This window comes from Pyxicephalus adspersus, chromosome 1, assembly GCF_032062135.1.
Source record: "Pyxicephalus adspersus chromosome 1, UCB_Pads_2.0, whole genome shotgun sequence".
Taxonomy (NCBI): Eukaryota; Metazoa; Chordata; class Amphibia; order Anura; family Pyxicephalidae; genus Pyxicephalus; species Pyxicephalus adspersus.
The window spans coordinates 143,229,568-143,255,064 of record NC_092858.1 but is presented as its reverse complement, the minus strand read 5'-3'; the positions used below and the strand labels follow the sequence as shown (position 1 = coordinate 143,255,064).

The following is a 25,497-nucleotide window of genomic DNA, read 5'->3' as shown; positions in this document are numbered from 1 at the left end:
GCTGCCCAGTCAACAGATAATTGGGAAAAAGTTGATAAGTTATCAGGAAAGGTTTAATCATAAAAAATAATGACCCTCCTTTCACCTACAGGATAACTTTAGATTCCAGTAAACATCACTACCACCCTACAGTCTAGCAGAGGTCCACAGAGAGAGAACTCCATTATTACACAATACTTCCTTCTATAGGAAACCAGAAATCTAAAGATCTGCCATCTTGGCATACAAAGCATGAATGGTTTTCATTGATACAAAATGTTCAGAATATTTATTTGCACTTTACATCTGAGTGCAAAACTGTATACATTAGAACAATCTCTTTCTACCTAAATGATCTTAAAATTAGTTCACTGTTTTCAATGCAAACTGCAGCCGTGTGAATGAAATGTACCACCAAAATTAGCTGTTAAAGTTAGTGAGTAGACCATGTAGACTAAAAAAAAGTGGAAGAAAAGGTGGCCATACGCTGGTCGATGGGTGAATAACCAATGAAAAGGATTGATATCTCCAGGTTGTTTACCTATCGTGCATCCATCCAATGGCCAGGAGAGATGATATGCAGTAGGGAGTGCACCTAGCATCCACTAGCCACTGGGAGCACTCCCCTATGTTCACAATACCACAACATATCTGTGTTGTTAGTGTGAACTGGGGAAGTGTTCCCAATGGCTAGCGGTTGTTTGGGTTGTTTGGCTGCGTATTTATCAAGCAGAGAACAGGCATTTCTGATCAATGTTCAATCAATACATCAATCAAAAATTAATTGACAATGCCTTGGTTTTTATTAGGTTAGTATGAGATTCAATGTTTTATTGATTCAAATTCAATTAAATATCTTGCACTGTAACCTTCAAGGTTTGGGGTACCCAATCAACAGTTTTTGGATTGCTGGTTTGTTGCCAAAAGTTAGTTCAACACATGGGTTTACTTGATTAGGATATTGGCTAGGAGTATGCCCAGACTACCACAAGTTGTACAACATACCCACCAAATTGTTCTGAATCCTGCTACAACTGGCTTTATTTTTGCCTATAATGTCTGGTAATCACACCAGAATGTTGAGAGGTTTAAGAAATGCTCTCTCAGACCACACTGCAGCCTTATTAATATATGATAAAGCCCGAGAGGGAAGAGAGCCCTGCCCAAAGCCAATTAAAAAGTCTGCTTTTTATGTTGGCTTTAAATTTTTAGGAACCCCAAATCCAGTATTAGCTTTTCAAGAACTGATTTTACTTGTTGTCTGGTGGTATTTTTAATTAAATTCTATGTAAACCAATTTACATTGTAGCTCTTCCTTACTTTTTATTTTGCAGGTAAGTACACAAATATTCTCCATGTCTCAATACAAGAAAATACAGACAATTAAATAAATCCTTCTCTCTACAGATGTAAAACATACAAATGGTTAACCATATTCAACTAAGAAAAGAGTAGAAGGTTAAATGCTGTTTATTATTGCACATCTGCCAACTCTCTTTGAAGTCAGGGTCATTCTAATAGACTGACAGCTATGTCCCTGATGGTATCCCTATATGGATAAGTACATGACCTTTCCACATTTACAAATGCTGCACAATATGTGATGAGAATGTAGTAAACAGAACTAAACACAACCAGATATTCTTAATAGTGCAGTCCATAGCAAGACAGGTATATGTCAAAGCTAGTAATCCACAACAGTCATAGACATATTAGTGTGAAATATAATCAGACTGAATGAGGCTAAAGTGGAGAAGGGTGCCGGCTTATTGTACATTTTCTTGCACGGTATGTGTCATACTGCTCCGACTGAAACAAAGTGCCTACCAGAATGCATAGCTTTCCTGGCTAAGTGGCATTTTCATGTAAGACACCAGTTGCGCACCAGAGACACGCAAAATGAATTTTGGGGGCCCACTGGATGGTCCTTTGATCATCTTATGGGCAAGTTCTATTCTGGCTACAAAGATGCCAGTGGTGGCACATAGACAACCATACATCATGACTGGGTCTGGACACTTAGAACCAAACTGTTTAGAGAACAAGGGACAGTATGCACAGTTTAGATAAACTATTTTACTTCAGCTTTCAAAAGACTTACGTGGCTATAAGGTTTAATCATGCTCGTTTTGTACTAAAGTTAGCTGATCACTAGGTTAGAATTTTCATTTCCTGTCCTGACCAGAAGCAAGTGAAAATTTCCCCACTATTTCCTGCTGTTATTAAGAACAAAATTTGGTTGATTTTTAGTTTGGTATGACCCCTTCATCCATACCTCTTTTCAAGCTCAGAGTCTCCCAGTGTCCCATTCAATAACTGGTTAGGAGTCCATTTTAATGTCAAGTTTTCCCCACTTTGATGAAGAGAAAGATATCCAGGAATGGCCTCTATATCTTCTTTCTGGAGAAGAATTTATATGTTTATATATTTTACAATAAAAAATTAAATGTACCAGTTCTTCAGATTTACCATTATGAAGTTTCAGTCATAGATAAAAAGATTTTCAATACAACAATGTATTATACATTCCTGTTTCTTGTATTGTAATTTATAGGATATCAAAACCCAAGAACACAAATTTATTATTGCAGCTTACCAGTCTTAGGCTACGTACACACTTCCAATGGTTCTTGCCCGATAATCGGCGCAGTGATGAACAATGAAGAATCGTGTCGTTCATCGTTCGAACGACCGTCCTGGCGAATCCACGGACGATGAACAATCGTAATGCAAGGGAACGGGTAGAGCGGGCAGCGGGGTGCCGCTTTGTCATTCCCACCCTCCCCTCTGCATACAGCAGAACGCATCTGTATGTACAGCACTCGTTCATGCATCGCGCAGTGCATAGCCGATGGCAAGGATCATGAAAGATCCTTTCCAACGACTATAATTGGTAGTGTGTACGTGGCTCTAAACTCAGACCTAAACTCCAAAAAAAAAGTCACTAGGAGGCAGTGCCAACTTACAAAAGGGAAATGCATGTTTTTGTCCTACCTCCACAATGCACTGTGTATGCACCATATGGCGCTTGGCTCTACAGGCAGTGGTGCTGCATACACAGTCAGCTGCCAGGGACAATACAACTACTGCGTATGCACAGGAGTTACAGTACATTATCAATGGCCATCCAATGCCGAACGAGAAAGGCTGTGCTGTCAGAAGTCTGCTGTGGAATCAGCAGCGAAGATGGCGGCTTCATAGGACACAATGAGGACAAGATCCTGGAGCTGAACGCCGCACATGGCCAAGTCTGTGCCATGATGTGAATACATGGCATACTACTTGGCAGAAGGTCACCATCCACCAACAACTACAGTTCTGCTTTAAAAGATGAGAGTTTTGTAGGCCAAATCTTCAGAGCTGCTAATAGTGACAATGCTGCTCCACATTTACACTAAGGTTAGTGAGTGTTGTCACCCTAGGGCAGAAAGTGTGTCACCACCAAAATCACCAAAATCAAAAAGAAAAAAATTAACCTAATACAACCACCGTTTTCAAGGACAACCAGTAATATATAACTATTATTTTTGGGTTTATATATTTTATTATCAAGCTTTTTCCATTTTTTTGAGATATATATATATATTAAGTGACCCAGTGACAAAGCACCTAAAACTCTTCAATATCCCTGTAGCCTTTTGAGTGAGATTATTAATGCATTATTACTGTCCAAAATACCCTTTCATGAGAAATCTGAGTATTTAAAGCGTATCTATCCCCAAAGTTTTTACTTTACATAAATAAAAAAAATATGCCAAACTCACACATATGCAGTGAGATCAGCAGACTACATCACTCAATCTCGTCCCGTGCGAAGTGTGAGATTGGGTGACATAGCCAGAAAAAGACAAACAAAGATGGTGGCACCCGGCACTTCCTCTGTGCCAGGACGAAGCAGGATTCCAGAACAGCATTGAACCCAATACAGGAAAGCTCCAGAATTTACCTTTTAAAATCCCCACTTAACTGATTCATAATTCTGCATCATGTATTCATAAAATAGGACTACTGAAATCCAATGACCTTAGCATAAATTCACTTACTGGTTGAACCTGAACATTGTTTTTCCCATAAAGTAGATGAATTTTGGAATTCTGGTGAAGCGACTCAACATATTCTCGTGCTGATGCTGCAAATTTGTCCTCTGACATACTACCACTGGAATGGCGCTTCTTAATCTGTGGAAATTAGAAAGCTTTCAATTACTTAGCTGTCACAGCAAGTATGTTGGCTTTACCAAACACAATGGAGGGAGCATTGATCAAAGTGATCATATAAAAGGAAAACCATGCTTTTATTTTAATAAATATACACATTATATATTTGTAGCAGTATCATGTGTGCAATATTGTTAATACCTTATTATGCTTTCTCATTTTGCAATAAACTCAACTGTTGTAATATTAGAAAAAATTGTAGACCCCTACTGAACACCAACCTGGCATTGGAGGTACATAGGTACACAAGGTGTTATTTACTGAATGTACAATACAATGCCTCATGTCCAGGCACTCAGGCTACTCACAGATCATATTGCCTATGGTCTTTTATCACTGACAATGAGGTTCAGACTCGATAGGCAGAAATGAAACCATAGCACAGCGTGAGTTTTGCACTCTTGGCCCTTTCTCAACCAAAAAAATCTATTTGTTGTAGAAAGGATTAAATGTTTCAAGCTCTTGTTCCACTTGTAACTGATGAATGTAACCTCCCTACCCTACACTAACTACTAATTCACCAGAAGTTTAGACTTTGGTCTTATCCTCCTGATCTGATACTTGTTAGAGGTCTGCAACCCAAAGAGTCAGATTTATTAAAGCTCTCCAAGACTTAGAAAGTTAGGCTATCATGGTTGAGCCTGGGTGATTTAGGCAATCCTGAAATAGATTTGGTCAAAGATTGAAAACATTTGCCAAAAAATAGGAAATTATTTCATGAAATTCATTCCAGGTTTGCTAGGGTTCACCCATAATAATCTGTCTTCCCCAGGCTTGGAGCTTTAATAAATTAGGCCCAAAGTATAGAAGCGATAACCAGGCAACTATTCAATTCATGAGACTGAAAAATGTATTTCCCCTGTTTTTCTTAGTATAAGTGTTGTAATTACAAAAGGATTTTATTAATTCTATGAAGCCAGTCTTGATTCTGTGGACAATGAAGTCCAATACGTTTACTGATAAGTCTCTACCTTTCCTCTGACCTCATTCAGCATGTGCCTAGTGAGTATTCTGGAAAGCTATAAAGCCTAAACCCAGGAGATTGGCCCTTCCACTTCCAGAGGGATGTTTAGAAAATAAATGAATAGACTGTTTATATCTTTATAAATGGCTGAATAAATGCTTCAGCCGTCATCTGCTATGGTCTGTGCATAGGGACAATACCTAATAAGAAAATATAAAGGGATGCTAGCATAAAAAGCACATTTTCTATATACAGTTACCATTTTAGATGGTTTCTGACTGTAAGGTGACCTAATTAGCATAATCATTTCAAATTTACACTTATTGAGCCACATTCAAATATCTATCTATCTATCTATCTCTCTATCTACATCTCTCTATCTCTCTATCTATCTATCTATCTATCTATCTATCTATCTATCTATCTATATGAATTTCCAGCTGTTTGATTTACTTCCAAATTTCTCTCACATTTCAAGTGTTCAGAGAATTACTTTGACCCCTTGGCAGATCATGAAGTCTGCAAGACACATTCTTCAAACACAGTGAACATTTATTTCTCTGTTACATATCATTCCTCCTTGATATTAGAATTTGCCCTTCTACCCTCCATAAATAATCATCGGTGAGTCATACTATCCCTTTTTACTCGACCCACATAGAATCTATTCATAATGGTATTTGCTTTTCAGAATCAAAGGCATATTTGTGTGTGTTTGTCTTTTTAGGTCAGAAAATATTGCCAGTGATGTCAGTTCCAGAGCTTGCTGAGAAGACTAAGCTATTTGTGCCTGATTAATGACAATTGCAGTTTTTTTGTTAATAAAATCCCATTTATTAGCGCATATGCCAAAAATACAGCACATTATAAATAGCATACAGACATGTCAGAGTATGGCAGGCATTTTCCATACAATTTTATAGCCACTGTTTATTTATTTAACTACATCAGATATTTTACATTGCCCTTCACAGAGCCCATAGTCTTGTCGTTAACTGTAGCTCACAATTTATTGTACCTACCATTATCTTAGGCCATTTTTGGGACTAACAATTAACCTACCACTATGTTTTTCTGGGTGTAGGGGGACACCTACAGAACTACCAACAGAACAGGGAGATAAACCAAGTATTCAATCAGATTACTAAAAAAGTGCACTTGCTCTTGTAATAAAACACATACAGGCCACATTTTCCATAACTAAGGAACATTATATTAGGTATAAAGGAGTTTTAAACTACAATTATGGTGCCTGGATTGCACTATGGGACCTCATGAAGTGAGAGAGACTCTCAGGGCTCTTGTTTTTCTCCCCCAGGGCTCTTCAGGGAACTTTCTCTTTTCTTACATTCTCTTTGTTTCCAAGCAGTCTCGCTGTCTGTCTTATAAGACAGTCTAAGTTTTGAAAGGGAATCTTTACCCGTGGGGTAGGCTTTCCAGAGACGTTCCCCTCACAGCAGACTCCTACTTTTTAGCATGGCATCCCTTGCACAGTTTATATAAACTATAAGTAGGTTGTGCTTAACTGCTGTCAAGTTTGTATTGCTGCCTGTGTCTTTTCTGGAGAGATCGGGTCCCTGTGTTGCAGGAGAGGGTGAAGGCGTCACCAACAATGAGAGAGATTAAAAATAAAAAACAAGTGGACAGATATTGTAGATTCTTATCCAATCTACTAAATAACTAATCTACTAATCTATTAATTACTAAATAAATGTTCTGAATAACTGAATAAATAATGAAGGTTGAAATCCTTTACCAGTGCCCTGAGGTGGCAAGGGAAAGGGTGTTGGTCAGTAAAATTGTACTAGAAGCCCCATTATTTGTAGTTAAGTATCTGGGAAAGTAAATGAAGCAATCAGGGCACCCATTAAATGTCCCAGGTGCTTTATGTCTTCGTGAGTTTTAAAAAGAAAAAGTACCAAATAAAAATAAGATTAGAAAAGGAAGGATAATTGTTTGTACTTTTAAAGAGTGTGGATTTTGTGGATATTGAAAGTGCAGTGATATTTAAATTTATCTTTGATAGAACCTAGCTAGGTTAGAACATTGTTAGGTTGAATTAATGAAGAAATAACATCTGTTCAAAGTGAATTGTCCCCATCTAGGGAATGTTTTAAAGAGAGAGCCTAGTGTGTGAGGTGAATCTTACATATCCTGCACATGATTAGGTGAATGCAAAGTGAATGTTTACCACATTCACTAAACTAAAAGTAAAATATCAGCTTTGATCTGTCTATGCCTGGACTTCACTAGACCTCTGAATTTGTTCATAGGGGACCTGGAACAACCAGAAGATTCTTGAAGTCACACAGCTTCTTACAATACTGCATTCTGCTGCCATCTCTTCCCTTGGTAAGTGATACGTCAACTACACTTAACCCTTCATATGATCTAAAAGAAAGTGTGATTCATCAGATTAGGCAACCTTTTTCATTGCTTCATGGTGCAGTTTTAAAGCTTACATGCCCATTGTAGGTACTTTTATCGGTTTACAGGGGCAGCAGGAGCACTCTGACTGATCTTCAGCTTTGCTATCCTATATGTCCTAGGATGCACAGTGTGTTCTGAAATTTCTAATTTTCCTAGCAATTTCTGTTTTAGTAGTTCTTTTGTGGGATTAGACCAGGTGGACTAACCTACCCCCTTATGCACATTACTGAGCATTGAATGCCCATACATCTGTGGTCAGTAAATGGTTGTCTTTATGTGGACCAGTTTTGGTTGGTACTATCCCCTTCATACAAGGAACACCCTACCTGCTGTTTTAAAAATTCCCAGAGTTGTCTAGCCATTGCATTTTAGCCCTTGTCAAAGTTGATTAGATCCCTATGTGTGCCTATTTTCCTACTTCAATCACATTGCCCTCAAGTACTGACTGCCTGATATATCCCATCCATTATCATCTGTTCACTTATATGTGTAATTTCACCTATTTTTACTATTTTTGGCCTTTATATACACATCTACTTTAGTCTTACTGGGGAACTTACCGGGGGACTGTCAGAAGCAGACACACTCACACCTATCCAACTTTCTCTATGCACTTGCATTTTTTCCTTAGTTTACTTTGTCAATAATAAAACCAAATAGATAAATACTGGCAGAAATGATATCTATGGTTAACCTAGCCTGAGGACAAAGAGGATGCAGGTCAGATGTCACTAAAGCTGGAGAAATGTTATTTGTGGAAGAAGGTGCTACATCATGTTTATTGACAGGAGACATTTTACCTTTTTCGTTTCTCCTTAGTTTCTATTTGTATTATCACTCCAGAATGACAGAAGAAGGATTATAGGTAAGAAGAATGGAGGATGTTTCAGGGATTGACCTAAGATATTTAGAGATCTAAGTTGTAAACCTTCTGGTGCGGCCGTGTCATTTTGTATATTTTGTAGTCTCTGCAGTCATTAATAGCTACTAGGAATTTAGATCTCTAAAACGCAGAAAAATCAATGGGACACGACTATTGCATTCATCTTCTAGGTTGTGTGAGCAAGGCTAAGCCTTTTCAGAACCACGGAGAGCTCCCACGAGCCTACCATAAAAAGCAATAATTGGTGACAACAGTATTCTGGTAAAGGAAATCTATAGTCTCTAAAATGGTAAAGTAAGTCGTATCAATGCATGTTAGTGTTAGGTCTTACTATTTGTACTTTACCATATTTTAATTATATTTAAGCTTTTTACACCCCCTGATACCAAATGAGTATATATTCTAAAGTCCATAGCATACCCACACATATGCTATGTAATGTAAACTTTGCATGAAAGCCAACTGAAAAAAACATGTAAGAAAAACTACAACTATAAACCAAAAACCCTTGTATAACGAATTGTAACAGCACAGACAGGGACAATTTTTTTTTCATTGTTAAAGTCACTAAATTACTTACTGCAATAGCTTTAACGTGTCTTTACTTTTATATGTGATAAAAGATAGACCTGTATTTCTACAAGGTGGCATCCATAGCCTTAAGAAGCATGCTTATAGCTATGAAAATACTGACTTTTAGAACATTACTATTAGCATGGGCACTGGGAGCTGTATACTTAATGACTGCATATAGGTTGTATGTTATGTTATGTTGTATGTTAAAAGCTTTTGCTTTTCAAAAAAAGCTGGAAGAGCATAAACAAAGCAACGTTAGGACAAAGCTTAAGTCCTGGTGAATGTATAGGGGGGCCAGCTAGAACCTTCATACCCCTGCAATAAATCAGAAAAATAGTATCTGTAGAGAATTAGTTAAATATGTGTACCTCCCCAACAATTCACAAGTGTAGATGGACCAAGCAGTTGTCTTATGAAACCCTAGTCTGCCCTAATACATCTGTGCTAACAAGCCTCTTAAGGCTTTAGACTTTTCTACGGGTTAATTTTACCTTTGCATTTGTGTTCATGGCCATGTTTTTTTTTCTCACTAAAGAGTCAAGGGAAATTCAAGGACAGCTTGAAGCAGCTCAGATAGTAGTCAAATGCCTCTCAGAAGGAACTGAGGAATATCACTGTCACTGCTAAATTGACACAATGCCAAGCACTGAGCTATTTTTAACATAAATACCATCTAAATATGATCTAAAGTAATCTAAAGTAGGTTTGTTTTATTTGAAAACATGTCAAATTATGGAAATGCAACAATGATAAATCTTTAATCAACAGCCGATAATGCAATTGAAGTGGCATAGATTTCTTAAATGAGCAATTTCAAATTTTGAAGACCATAAAAATTCAGAATCATTAACATACAAAAAAGAAGTACAGGTAGTCCATGGGTCAAGAATCTCTGACATATGGACAACTCCTAGATACGAACCGCGCTTTTTTTGCTCCCTCCTGTGCAGGACGGAGGCTTGGAGGAAGGGGGGGGGGCGATTTGCATGACTTGCAGAAGAAATCTTTGCTAAACACAGCTGAGGTTGCGGGTGATCTTAAGAGCTGAGCTGATCTGTAGCATCTTGTAATTCTTTAATGACCAAGACAAACTCTACAGTTGTCCCCTTTTTGCATATTAAAGCACAGCGTGCTGTAGAATTAAATAAATGTCTAGGCTCCATAAAGTTTTTTTTTTTGCTTTGTTTATAATTAACTCACAGTGAGGATTTTATACAGTAACTTACACCATGCTGCCTAATAATATGTTGAGACAAACATCTGTCCTAATGCATTTATTAAAATAATGTACCTGTTCCGATTTACATACAAATTCAACCTATATCGTACCTAAACTCAGAAATTTCACTTTAGATAAAAAGGTAGATTTTTTTTAGTGCAACACCTTTTTTTTTTTTTTTTTTAAAAGGTGCAGCACTGCCCCCCCTGCCGAGGCGATTGAGAATGAATAAAGCACAAAGCCTCCCTGGGATGCCTACGTCATGCATCCCGGGAGTCTTTTGGGTTGCTCCTTCTACACATGCCCTAGGAGCCTTTTAGTTCAAAGAAAAAAATGTTGCTGATTTCACGCATGTGCAGTGAGATCGGCAAGTTTTTTTACAACTTCTTCCTACGTCACCCGACCCAGGCGCAAGATTGGGTGACATAGGAAGAAAAAACAGGAAGAAGAGGAGAAGATGGCGGCGCCCGAAGACACCCCCAGAGGGGTTGGACTGCCCTGCGGGATTGAAGGTTTTTTTTTTGCATTTTTAAGTGTAGTTCTTCCTTAAGAAAAAAACTACTGTCTCTATCTCGTATGTAACCGTATCTCGTATGAAAATGAACCACAATGTTTGGGGGGATAGAACACAAGAATACATACACCAAGAGCCGGCCGTTTGCAGGGACTAGAGTCCTGGCGAGTGTGAGCTCCATGTATTCTGTGCCTCTGAACCAATTCATCAGCTGAAGGATCTGTCCAGTAATGATCTGCAGTTTTCAGCTTTGTGTATTCTAGTGCACATGGTCCAACTGCAGAATAACAACACAAGGAGAAATGAATTCACTGTACTTAAACCGATGAAATACTGCTACATTTGCACCATGAACTATTTTTTTAATAACCAGTACAAAAAAAAACAAATATACAAATGCATTTTATACAAAGAATTGTTGGGAAACAGACAATCCTTTCAATTTACATGATATATGAGCACTAGCACAAACATTTGTAAATTCTGATATTAGTCTGTAATTGATCTATGTAATAGTAAAATGTAACCAATGTAAGACCTTTTGGCTGTATTAGAATATACATAAATAAGGCACCTAAAAAAGTAATGTATACTCTAAATGTAATCATTACATGTAAAAACTTAACTTAGGGAATTAGTATCAAAAGGCAAACAGACAGAGATCTTTGAGGACACAAATATACAACTATAGTGTCCACTATTTTCCATGCCATATGCTGTTTTTACATAGAGTTTGCCCCAGTGTTAGTTAGTCAGGGTCAAGATGCACAGCTAACTGTTCTGTAACTGTAATTGGGGTCATCTTTATAAAAAGTCTCCTAGGACTCCATAGCAAAGAGGAGAAGAAGAAATAAGAGGAAGCTGCTGGAAATCCCAAACAATAGTTGGAATTAATCTCCCAGTGTTTTTTTTATTTTATAAATGTATTCTTGCTTATTATTATTACTATTGCTTCATTTCTAAAAAAAAACTTTCCTTTACATGTGTTACTTTAAATAGTTATTTTAGAGAACATTTATTAATGTATGTACACAGACACCCAGATCATTATGTTTTTATCAAAAATATTATTAATAAGAAAAAAAAACAATAGACACAGAAGTAACGTTTTCACTTCCGACAGTCTCTGACTAACTGAAAGTAAGCAGATTAGCACTTATGTATTTCTCTGTGTGTATAAAATGAGCTTCAACCTATGTAAAGAACAAGATATTTTTATTAAAATATGTAAAAGTAGCTTGGCAAAAATAAAAAATGGGACCAATAGATCTGTTCACTGGCTGGAAATGTTTTTACAAATAAAACATATTTACATTACATATTAATAAGTAAAGGATAAGAAAGGAAAATGTATTTTATATACATATTTTATTTTAAATCTACCATAAAAAAATTGAGAACACTTTTTAAATGTTAATGCATATAATATTATCTTTTTTAGCAACTGCATGTTAGTAACGTTAAACAAAAATTAAATCACCCATATTAAATATACAATGTATTACTTTGTAATCCTACTTCTACTTCTCCCAGCGGTTCATCCACTACAATAGATATGGGATATGATGTTGTTTATGGTATTTGTGTCCTTTTTTGTAGGTTTGATTTTTTATTTATAGTTTTGCTGCATTTTTTTTTGTGTTTGTTTCCTGTAGTTTATATGATATTTTTCTAAAATACCACCCATCCCACTCCCAACAGAACAGTGCCAGAATTTAAGCTAATTTAAAGCTTTCACCATTTGCTGGTGGCATTTATTATTCTTTTTTCACCATAAAAGCACGTATTTTCCATGGTAACTGTGATATCACTAGAATCTGCTAAGCACTGGAGTGGGATGGAGAAAATTGCTAGTGTTTATCCCCAAAGGGATGGAAAAATAGGAAGGCCTGCCTCTTGGAATACAGAGGATCTGTATTATTGTTGGAAATCCACTCTGTTATTATGACATCGGAAAGTATGTCTGGAGTTATAAAAATTAAAAAAACAGAACAGTCAGTGATATTACAGCTAAGAATAGGTCTTACATCACAAAATATCACACTCATATGTATATTTCTAAAACTAGAAAATTGTGATATTTTTTAAGTCTTACCTAAAAGAACTGCCAGTATTGGACCACAAACTGGATCGGCCAATAAAGCTTCTTTCTCATAATATTTACTGCAGAGATAAACACACAATTAATTATTGCATACAAAGCCGGGGAGCAGAACTTGTGCACTAAAAGTATTATTTAATGCTTAGTACTATAAAATGAAATAATCCGCACCAGGCACACTTTGCTGCAAATTAAAATTAACAACATCAATCAGTTTTAAATATTGTTAATTATAAGTATACAGTACAATTGGCTTTTGAAGTAAATATATATTGTTATTATAGTGGAAGGAAATATATACTTTAATAAATCAGCTTTGCTGTATCATTAGTAATATATTTTCACTCATTATAAAGCACATTAGGGCATATTTCATCTCTGACTAATGTAATGTTAAACATTTCCAGCTGAATAACATTACCTCTTTCAAAGAGGATTAATATGTAAATCTTTCAGACCTTCTTAACTGAGATATTATTTTGTTCATTTATGAGATTTATTCAGCTGGATTCATCCCCATGAAAGCTAGTGAGCAACCTGAGGAATATCTACCTGTCATTGTGGGTATGGTAAATGTACCACTCCAAGTCTGCATTGGCATAACAGAACAAAATGCCTGCTCTTAACATTTGGGGATGGTTCTAATTATAGGAAAAATAGACTTTTCCCCACATATGGTCCCCCCATAAAGAATGTGGTGGATGGTTGGGGGTCTAAATTGGAAACTGGAAACTAACTGAAATATTGGGATCAGATTTTCATAAACTCCCAGGTAAATGAGTGCAAGGACATACATTAGTAAGTACCCTGTTGTTACTACTAGTTAAATGTGACTAAAAACAGATATTATTATTATTATTATTAAACAGGATTTTATATAGCGCCAACATATTACGCAGTGCTGTACATTAAATAGGGATTGCAAATGACAGACTAATACAGACAGTGATACAGGAGGAGAGAACCCTGCCCCGCAGGGTGGAGGAAGGGGCAAAGAGTAGATCAGAGGGAATTGGGTCAAGTGGACATGTAGTAGATGGAGATGATGAGAGAAGAGTTAAGACTTCATCCACAGTAACAGGGCTGAGGGAGGCCAGTGATGATTTACAGGTGGAAGGGGTGGGTATGGTTGGACATTATTATGGAGACATTATGTCTGATTTTGTCTAAAGTAGGTGGCAATGTCTTGGGCAGAGAAGGATGTTGTGGGGGAGCAGGTGTGGGGTTTAGGAGGGAGTCAATTGTAGAGAAGAGGTTGCATGGGTAGGAGGCTTGAGAGGAAATGACTGCGGAGAAATAATTTTGTTTGGTGACAGTGAGCTCTGTGGTAAAGCTTTGAAGCTTGGCCTTGTAGTCCATGAAGTCAGCGCTGAGGCCAGATTTCCTCCAGATACAATGAAACACAAACTTTTTAAGCATTTAAAAAACATAAATTTTATTTCTTTCCCTAGAAGTAGTTTAAGCATATTTTACCTTAATCAAAGATGTACATTTTTTGCCAATCACAATGACCAAACTGCCTATAAACTGCAGATTTCCAGAGTGGTGCATGGACCAAATGGTATTACTGTAATGGAGATGGGGAATCTGCTTTTTGGGGTCTTTTGAAAAGTAAGGGGAACCTCACACTGGTATTTTTCAAAAGGAAAAAAAACTATTAAAATGCATACAGCTTTAGGCACCTCCATGCATAATACTTAAAGTTTTTTGTATTCCTAATGTTCTTCCATTGAACAGTATTTTGTTTTTATATTTTTTTATTGCATTGGTATTTGTTCTTCATGTATGCACTGCTCTTCATGTCTTTTTAATAATAGTTGGCCTGTTAACCTTTTATTTACATTTATTTTATATATATCCATATATATTCCGCCACTTCCATAAGTGACTGCCCAGTATACATATGTATAACACTTCTTGTTACTAAATGACAGACTGCATTTTAATGTTGACTGTTCTGATATCTGCACACAGAAAGACAAAAATGATGCAGCGTATAAGAAAGATGTTCGTATCATGGCCGAACCTGCTGTGATGTGTTTTGGTAGGATGAAGAGTGTACATTTTCTTGAATGGCAAGAAGATGAAGGAGCTGAATGATGAACACAATGCTGAATCTATTTGAATTTTAATACAATGAAAACAAGTTGGAAGTTAAGTGTAAGAATTACAGTACGCAGCTGGAAATCATCTGCTTATACATTAGCTACAATTGTGGTTAGATAGAAAATAGAAAATAATTCACTATATTCTGCATCCTCTGCGTGAAACTCTGCTGTTCCCTGCAGCTGATGGTAGACACAGAAAATGACAATGAAATCCTTACAGTTAGTACTAATATCAATTTGTCTTCAATATAACTTCAAAACAATTATAAAAGTGATTTTGTCACTAAAATGTAATTTGTCAAAATAACTTTCTTACTGTCTGTGCTCTAAACACAACTCCACTGCAGAGAAATGTTCCTCCAACATTTATGGTGTCAATCTTCTGTGTCCCCTGCAGTGCTCAGTGGCTCCCCCCACTGACATGCACATCCATGAGGGACATATTAGTGGCATGGAAGTGAGCATAAGGAACCACTGAGAGCAATAGGGGACACAGGAAGTAGACACTTCTGGAAGTAATATTTTCTAAACATACCAATGGAACGGCATTCAGCAGTGCAGGGAGAAGGAAAGGTATGCAGTCTCTGCTTTCAGTAATATTCCTTGGGGAAACATGGCAAGATGTTTGTTTTGAAGAAGACAGTCTACCACACTGACACTGTACAAGTGGTAAGCTGTATTGCATTATTTCGTTGAAAATGTATGGGCCAACAACGGGATCCATTTCACCCCTTACTACTCACATGGCAAAAATAGGTTGCAGTCTTAGTTCATTCAGATTCTTGTAGCAGAAGCATGGTTTACAATGCTCAATCCTTCCATCTGGATTACATTCCCCCTGATGTTTTTCACCCATGTTCAGGGCTTAATCATTATCCCAGTGGTAAAGCCCTGAACAAGGGTATAACATATCAACCTGAATTTTAGCTGTTTTGAAAAGAATTCCAGATTCAACAAAAGTGCAATATACATCTGCATGGCCATGCTCTAATTTGGTGGAAATATTTTACAGTGTACCTGCTCAGATCTGCCCAAGTCCTGAATATGAAAACAGTTTTTTATGGCACAACAACCACAAAAATTGGTTGTTGCCCCATGATTCCTACACATATTCTGTCTGAAGAAAGGAAGAAAGTTATGTAAAATTGACTTTCCCCATATATTAACTGTATGTACAGCACTATATGGTGACTAAATAGGCCCATTTATACACACAGGGGTATAAAGAAGCTAGATTTATTATATTTCTGCCGGTCCCAGACCACCATTCCTTCAATTTTGTGCCACACAAATATACTGAAATTCTGAATTCTTTTCCAATACAGTTATTTACAGTAAATTTTATTACACAAAGAGATGAATGTTGTACTTCTGAAATTTCTGTGAAATTATGATAAATCACTAGCTAGTTTATTTAGGATTTGGTTGACTGTCTGAAAAGAAGTAACCTTAAGCAGCTGTCATATTTGTGATAGCAAGGGTTCTCTTAAAAAGGGGTCATTTACAAATAGACCTAAAAGTTCTGTAAAAACTATTAGCGGTAGCCAAGGAAATAATATGATAACCAGTTGATAGAACAAATTATATCATACAACAGCAAACAAACATTCTGCATGTCTCTTAGCTGTAAAAACAATATTCTTCCAAGATTTCTCTATTCGTACTAATCGTAGTTTTTCCCACTCATTTCCCACTAGTAGTTTGTACGTTGTGGATATAGGCACAGGTTGATTTGTTTAATGCTGAAACACAAATTACCTAATGAACAACTCAAATTACAACATAGTAAATGTTTGCTTGAACAGAGTTAACACTGAAAATAAAAGTAAAGTTTCTTACCTGCAATTATCTACAATATACTGTACAATTTTATCTAGAACTTTTTCTATCAGTGCCGTTCGCACCCAAATGTGTTTAAGGGCTTGTGGGGTGAGGGTAACCGTCCTTCCTGTGGTTGAACTTTGTCTTTTTAAGGACTCCTGGCCATTAGAGATATGTTTCCTAGGGAAAAAAAGATCAATGCAATAGTTAACAGTTACAATAGGTAGTTATATGTAACTAGTACTTCTTTTTTAGTATGAGGTACAAAATATTATGAGCCTTTTGGTATGAGTTTTTGTAAAGATTTGTAGCTTTGTAGCATGTATAGTTATCTGTGATTTTGATACTTGAAAAGTTGCCTTGAGACTTAGCTCTGATGAGGTCATTGGCCACTTTAGTAAAGGCTGTTTAAGTGGAGTGGGCAATTCTAAAACCAGACTGGAGCGGGTCAAGGAGAAAGTTGCTGCTCAGGTATTGGGTGAGTCTTTTGTAGACAAGGCGTACCATGAACAACCTCCAGTAGCAGTACCAAATTCAGCCATCGATCAAGTAATCCGCCCATAATTGGGTATCTAACTCCAGCCCTCAAGGGTCACATACAGGCCAGGGGTTATTTTCCAACACTTGGTTAACCATACATTACAAAGTTACTGCTTCCTATCAGGGAAACACTAAAAATATGTGAGGACCTTGCTCATTAATAAGCGGTGCTGGACAACTCTAATCAATAGGTTGTCTTTAACTTTTACCGGAAAACATGCCAAAGATCCTATAAAGCAACCAGATTAAAAGAAAGAATACAAATATTAATATGCAATATTCATATTTAAAGGAAAAAAATAGTTTTAGTCATCATCATAGTAAAGAAAAACAAATGGAGTAAGTCTCCATTCCTTTGAAGGGCATACTCAATAGTATGTTGGCGTCATATCGAGGACAAATATGGGGCTAAAAAGGCCATCATTAAAAGCACCTGTTTTCACTTTCATCACTTTAAGAACAAAAATAGGGTGCTAGGAAAACATCAGCTAATTACACAGACTCAGAATAGTGAGATGTGTTGGTGATAAGTGTGGTTGCAGTATTTTTATTTTTAGAAGGTTCATAAAAAATTGAGTGGGGTGCATTTCCTTCATATTAGCGTGTGTAGCTCTTGCTTTTTTGATTGAACAATTGATCAAAAATGTTTCTTTACCTACATTGATGATTTGCTTTACACCTTTGTGTAACAGTTATAAATTCTCTACAGACATTTGAGAAAATACTGCAATCCTGTATAATTTAATGTACAGCGCTGTGTAATATGTTGGTGGTATATAAATCCTGTTTATTAATAATAATAATAATAATAATTTCTCTAAATATGGCAATTAGAAATACATAATCTTGTTTTACCATATACGCTGCCTCAATGTATTACACATATGCTTTTTCCATGCACATCATATAAATTATCAGACAAAATTACATATATTCTTGCCCGACAAAAGAACAGTAAAGCGTTAGAATGTTTTATGCATAAAGACATGACTGTCAGTAGGATTGGGTGCCAACAGGCTCCATCTGGCCCTGGATGTTGTATTTCTCTGTTAAGTGTCACATAAGATTCAGATCTGTTATTAATGCTGTACTTGTTGACTATGAGAAAATCTAATAAGTGGTACAAGAAAAGACAAGTGATAGCCATTAGTATGCAGACATAATACTTTCCCAAAACCTGATTTTTCTGAACATTTCCAAAAAAGAGATTTGTTTGTATAAATTATTATTGGACAGTTTCCTTAGACATGAATAGTGCTACTGACATGGTATAAAACACCAATACAGATGTGATTATGAAGGCACAAACTTTATTTTTGTTAGTCTTTCTTTAGTGTCTGTTTTCCATCTCTTCATTTCAGAGCTCATTTAAAATGGGTAATAGCCACTAATGTACTGTAATGGCTCTCATTTGATTATGTCATAATAGGTTCAAAGCTAAAGTAGCTGAATGAGTTTTGTGGATCTGCACCAGTTATAGACATGGCCTAATGTGAATGGTGTTAATAACAACTCCAGCTTATTGATTTAGGTTATTATAACTTAAGTCTCATGTTGAGTTTCTGCGTATTGCTGTCTAGAGATGGTAGTAGTAAAGCAAAATAACTTTTCATTGATTCAGTATTTCTCAATTGTTTGGGGTGGTTGAACTGAACCTTTTCCCTATAGACTAAGCTTGTGCTCCCCAATTCCCTGGCCCTAAGGTGCTTTCAGTTATCAGCCCTATGTAGACACCTGGACATAAATAATTAATACATAATCCCTATGCACAGAAAAACACACTGTAATAATCTGTAGACGATAATTACATTTACCATGTTACCATGTAATTAACCTCTAGTGCCGAGGATCGCACACAGTTCTCAATGAATGCGCTCATGAGAAGATCCCTGCCACTGGGGGTTAAATGTGGACAAGTCCCTGCCACTGGGGGTTAAATGTGGACAAGTCTCCCCATTCAAAACCTCCAGTGCTCCCTGATTGGCTGAGGAAAGTTTCCTCAGCCAATCAGAGAGCACTAGAGGTTTTGAATGGGGAGACTTGTCCCCATTTAACCTCTAGTGCCGGGTATGCACACAGAGCTTATCAACACTGCAGCTTTTTTTCTTAATTTTTTTTTTTTTAAACTCGAGCTCGATCGGCGAATTTACACCGGCCATTCTCGCTTTCAATTTTTGGTAAGTGAGAATGGCAGAATTCGCTACAAGATCAAGTTTTAAAAACTCACTCGCTAATCCCTAATATGGCAACTTAAAACAGCCCTAAAGCCTAATTTATTTTTTAGTTTAAATCCGCTAAATATATATCCATGTGCATGAAAATAAAAAGAGTTTGTTTTCTGTAAAGCTGAACTCTGGGATACCCATACCAAAGCTTCTGATCCCCTTGCTCCCAATGTTCTTAACAGTATTTTTTTCAATGATGTGCTATGTGGTGCCAAAAATATCTTCTGGTGTAGCTGTGAGTGCCTCAGCAAACTATAAATTTCATCATGATTTTCCATTCTGTCAATGCACATGAGTGGTACATGAGTGGAGGGTTGGCAGATCAGTGGTGTTGGGTTCCAGGTCTGCTGGATCACCTAGGTTCACCCATGAAAGTCTTATCTTCTCCAGCCTAAGAGAACTTTAATAAAACAGACATAATAGACCTGATTTGTCAAAGCTCCCCGAGACTGGTGGAGATAAAATTTCATCAGTAAACCTGGGTATTCCAGCCAACCTGGAACTGATTTCTTAAAAAATATTTGCTATTTGTTAGCAAATGTTTTCAACCTTGGGCCAGATCCATTCCAGGTTTGCTGGATCACCCAGGTTGACCAATGAAAGTGTATCTTCACCAGTCTTGGAGAGCTTTAATAAATCAGGCTCATAAATCAGTCTAAACACACCCAAGTTTAAAAAAAATAGGTTTTCGCTATTGATTCTGCAGTGTTATTTTGCTTTTCTTCAAAACCAATATAGCATATTGCACTAGAATTATAGAAAAGCAATGGAACAAATCCCTCTGTACTTATAGTGAAAGTAATGAATGAATTATGGTAATGCACTGGAGCACAAGCTTCCTTTAGTTCTGCTCTACAGTGGACTTTGATGGTTATTTCAAGTTACTTTCCAGGAATTACCATATATACTTGAGTATAAACTGAGATTTTTTTCCCTTACATGCCATTAGAAAAAGAATCCCAGTTTATACTCAGACCACTAGATGGCACTGTGTCCTCATCTGAAGCATATAACAAACTTGAAGTCTAAGACAAAGTTTGTAACACTTTATATGAGGTTACAGCACCATCTACTGATGGCCAAAAATATTTCACAACTTCAAAATAAAATACTTTATCTTATAAAAAAAGAACAGATCTAGACTGTGTGACTAATGTTTTCTCCTTTTAAATAAAAGTTTTAAAAATATCACAGCATGGATGTATTTATTAACATTATTTTTGTTGCCATTTTTGTTTGTTCAGTTGGTACAGTTTTTCCATATCTATCACAAGAAACTTCCAGTTAAAACTGACCTTTACTTTTTTACTCTTTTGTTCAAAGTTTACCAGTGTGAAACTTCATTGCTAAATGATCAAACATGAACAGAAAATGGCATTGGTAATTTGGATTTATGACTTTTTCAAGAAATTGTTTTGCAATCATAGGAACAGGGACCACATTATGATTGATTTCTAAGCAAATAATGCATTTATTCTGTACTACTCAAACATTTATATCAATAAAGTCCCAAGAAAGACAGCAAAATATATCAGAAACGTCTGGTCACAAATCAATGTTAATCATTTTATAAGTATAAATAATATATTTCACTTACCCAACATTATGTTCATATACATCATAATAAAAGTTTGTCACTTTTGCCAGTTAACTAAAAATGATTAGTCACAAAATGTTTAATGAAAATTCATTTACATAATTTGAAGGAAACATTAGCAGATGTTAGGGGAATGTGTGGGTTTGATGGAAACCCCGGCTGTTGTGGGTACTGGCAGTTTCTTAGTTTATGAACATTGTGATGCCTGCATGTGTTCTAACTTTTCTTTAAAAGTCTATTGCAAACCTTAAAATGGATCGAAAGTTCTGCTTTTAAAATTTGCAATCAGGCGGGGGTTTATTGCAGAAAGGAGTTATATCATCTCTGCCTGGGCAATCAGGATCGAAACAAGGAAAAGAAGAAGAAAAAAGATTGTGCCGCTAGCAGTGGAACTGTGACACATAAACGCAATTAAAAATTGTGATGTGTCAGGTAATGACATTTTATTGCAGAATGGACATGTCTGGCTGCAGTTTTTGTTTGGGGTTTAGTTCTGCTTTAAAGCTCCAGGGACTCTAGGTAGATTCAAAAGAAAGAATACATTAAATATTTTATATATACTGTACATCATTAAATGTATTTAAATACAACTAGTTTAAGTATGACCATACAGGCCTTCAGTAAGGGCTATTCCGGAGGTGATTGCAGAGTGCTTACTTCTAGACTGCATAGTTATAAAATGTTAATATATTTATTCCATTAAAGGCAAATTGATAAAAGACATTATGCCCTCTAAACATAGCACATTTGCAACAGAGCAGGAGGGAAGGGGTTATTTTCCAGACTTTTTTACTGCTACTATTTTAAACTTTTAAGGCAACTCAAAGTTTAAAGCTGCTGAGATCCCAAGGGGACGTTTTAATCAGAAGACAGTCATCAGTAGATATGGCTTTTTCATCTCCATAGGGTGTCAGATTTGCCTTTGATGAATATATATATATATTAGCTGTAAATTAAGTCTCACTGATACATTTTTCAGTCCGCTATGACCAACAGAGATTGAAATAAATTTATGCCAATGTACCTTCAGAATAAAGTGAAATGAAACTTTATAGTTTTAATAAAACAGAGGTGACTTTGTGTAATGATTCTTCATTGCTTTACTATTTATGGATACTCAGACAGAATTGTACAAGGCAGATATTAACATTAGTCATAAGAGGTATGAACTTATTAATAAAGCTCCATTTAAATTAGAACTCCAGCTAAACAATTTTTTAAGCTATGGACATAAAAGAAAAAGATAGAACATGTGTCAGAGTTTATTTCCATTCCAGTGTCTCTAGGACAGAATGTTAGAAGAAGGACTCTAAATAGAAACAGAGGGCAATAAACTTTGACTAGGATGTAGGAGGGGTTTTTAAACCTGTGCTTCAATGGAAGAGATTTCATTATTTCCTGTTGTTTCCAGGCTAATAAATGTGTATAGGTGCATCTTCCCAAAGTGCACCTAGCATTTATATAACTCCCATTTTAGGCAACCCACTATATTCAAAACTTAGAAAAACGATTGGGTTGGCTGGAGAGGGAAGAAAAAGTGGGAAGCATCCAACTGTGTCTTATCCAGTCTCATTGGTGGTTACGTGACCTCAAGGGACAGATGTTCATACGCTATATCTTCAAAAGAGTTCACCTCAGGCTGTAAAAATCTAGAGTCTATTCATAGCTGCCAAACCATAATATGAGGTTATTACTTAAATACATAAAGCAAAATGTTAAGTTGTATTCTACAAGGTAGAAATAAATTTAAAAGAAAACTGAAATCGTTGTGCATATTTTGTACCCTTCTACCCCACTGTTTCAATTAGTGACTTGAAAAGTGTTCCATAGTATATAAAACCATATCTGTAGCTGATCCATATTAAGCAATGAGATTTACCCTTATACCTTTCCACTTTCCGAGATGGCACAGAGGGCTTAGCACTAAGTATGTAGGAAATGTTAAGGTTGTTTTCACCAATCACAGCAGCCTTTACTAGCTTTCAAGAATAACTAATGCAATATGAAGAAGATGAGAGACTGGTTCCTATTACACTTGTAGTAAAAAAGTGTGAGGTTAGCCACTAAAAGGTTCAGAGCATGCTGATGATTTGTCCAGAAGTGGTAAACCGCACCACAGGATGACAAATTTTAACATGTTGTCCTAGTGGTTGCAGTGTGATTCTTCACACAAAGCAACCATGTGACCAAAAGCAACTTTTGTGCAGGATCTGCACCGCAATGCACCACACAATTCTTTTAAACCACCCCTATTTATTTCAATAGGAGCATTTGGGACTGTGGTTAAGCCTGTGGCAGAACACTGCAGTCAACTATAGGTCCGAAATAGCCCAATGTGTGGTGTAACTTTTGTAGTAGTTTAATAGTATATGAATATACATCAGACCTTTGGGTGCTGATCAGTGACAGTAAATGGAAATAAATGTGTCACCTGACTGGCTACGGGGTGTTGGAATTATCAAACTGTAAACATTTTCAAATATTTTGGCACATAAAACAATAAACTCACGTGTATTTCAACTCAGTGTTTACCTGCTGTGAATAAATTTTAAAATTGTAGGATATTACAAAGGTAGCTAGCATGAAAACTGAATTGTTAGTAAGTCATTAAAATACACAAACCTTACACCAATAAACTAATAATCATCAGTTCATATGAGGATTACAAGATACCAAAAGTCAATGCAATACAATATGCTCTTTTGTGGCTCTTTTCATTTTGCAGACGGTAATTTTGACAGAATCTGTTATGTTTCCTCAAACAAAACATCTCTAGCTTTAATTAGATTAATTGCCTCTGTTAGTTGCTAAAAAATAAGCTCTGAAGATATATCTCAGAAGAATATTAAGAATAGACTATTGTCTTTGAGGTTTTGCCAAGGCTAAGGGAGTTGTATGTGTAGCTATGATATGACAGTATATGGAAATACAAACATGTATTAATTTAGATAAAAACATAATTATTCAAATTGCAAATAAGCTTTAACAAGCTAATTTAATTTTAAAAGTACATTTTTTATATCTTTACAAATCTTTTTTGTATCAACAGCTTCCATTAAAATAATACCCGGATATCCTGCCATGGTCTATTTTCAGGCACTTCCTTTTATAGGCTGACAACACTGTGCCTTGTCTCCCAACTGTAATCTATGAGTAAAGATATATTTTAAAATTATTGTTACTTCATATTTAATTTGTTTCATATGCAAATCAAAGAAGTGTCCTATGTCATACAATATCACATAATGTCATTTAAAGCAACCTTACAAATAAAGACACAAAGGCATCTATTTATAAACTGAGGAACCTGACATTTAGCTGACATTCTCTGGTGGAGAATCAAGTCCAAGTGTGCTCAGTGGTGGTGATTGATTATCCACCAAATCCACCAAAGAATGTCAGATTCACTGCTTTATAAATAGACTCCAAATAAATTCTCTATTTAACCTCTTATAAAATCAGATTAAACCCCAATATGCTCTGATTGACTATTGCACCTGCTTTTTCTTTTAGCTTTTACTTTTCTGCTAAGTTTTTTAAAATTATTTATAAAAAAAACCTTTCTGTCACATTAAAAAATAGTGAAATTTAAAAAATACCCTGCAATAATTTGTAACAGATTTAAAGGTGGGGCAAATATATAAATATCTTTTTATCTATTTTCCTCCAGGCAAAGGTATTTACAAACTTTTTTTATCTAAACTTTGCATAGAAAAAAAATGAAAGGTAAAATTACCAAAAGAAAGTGTTATCTTCCCCTTCCCTATATATATTGTTTTTTTTTATCTTAAAGCAGGACTAAAGTTGTTGGTGGGGTGAGTTTTTGCCACAATAAGTAAATATGCACAGGTGTGTGCTAATTATGGCACACAATTACTAACAACTTATTATTTGCACAACAATGACAGGTGCAGGATTCTGTCACTGCTGCATCCTATAAGTCGCTATCTTTGCCTTCTGAGTTCACCACGGTCCTCTCCAATCACTGGGCAGTCACTGATGATGTAACTTCTGCTCATGTGGTTAGGATTTACATCTACTTCTACATACATATGTATATTATCGGTAAATTGTGCCTTTTTTTTTTTAATTAAACGTATTGGGCCTGATTTATTAAAGCTTTCGAAAACTGGAGAAGGTAGACTATCGTGGGAGAACCTGGGTGATCCAGCAAACCTAGAATGGAGTTCTTAAAATAACTTCCTACTATTTGGCAAATGTTTTTAAACATTGATCTATTCCATGTTTTTGCTGGACCATCTAGGTTCTCCCATGATGATCTATTTTCTCCAGTCTTGGAGTACTTTTATAAATCAGGCTCAT

General features: G+C 36.1%; 1 protein-coding gene across 2 annotated transcripts in view; it reads right to left on the bottom strand.

Annotated features, from left to right (window-relative positions):
* Positions 1–25,497, bottom strand: part of SGSM2 (small G protein signaling modulator 2) — a 177,156-nt gene that overhangs the window by 33,318 nt on the left and 118,341 nt on the right. For both annotated transcript variants that reach the window (XM_072429801.1, XM_072429795.1), the window contains exons 4-8: positions 16,831–16,992; positions 12,878–12,945; positions 10,911–11,059; positions 4,023–4,157; positions 2,255–2,379 (exon numbers count right to left, since the gene is read on the bottom strand). In XM_072429801.1, coding sequence (XP_072285902.1) covers positions 2,255–2,379; positions 4,023–4,157; positions 10,911–11,059; positions 12,878–12,945; positions 16,831–16,992 — 639 coding nt within the window. The remainder of the gene's footprint in view (positions 1–2,254; positions 2,380–4,022; positions 4,158–10,910; positions 11,060–12,877; positions 12,946–16,830; positions 16,993–25,497) is intronic.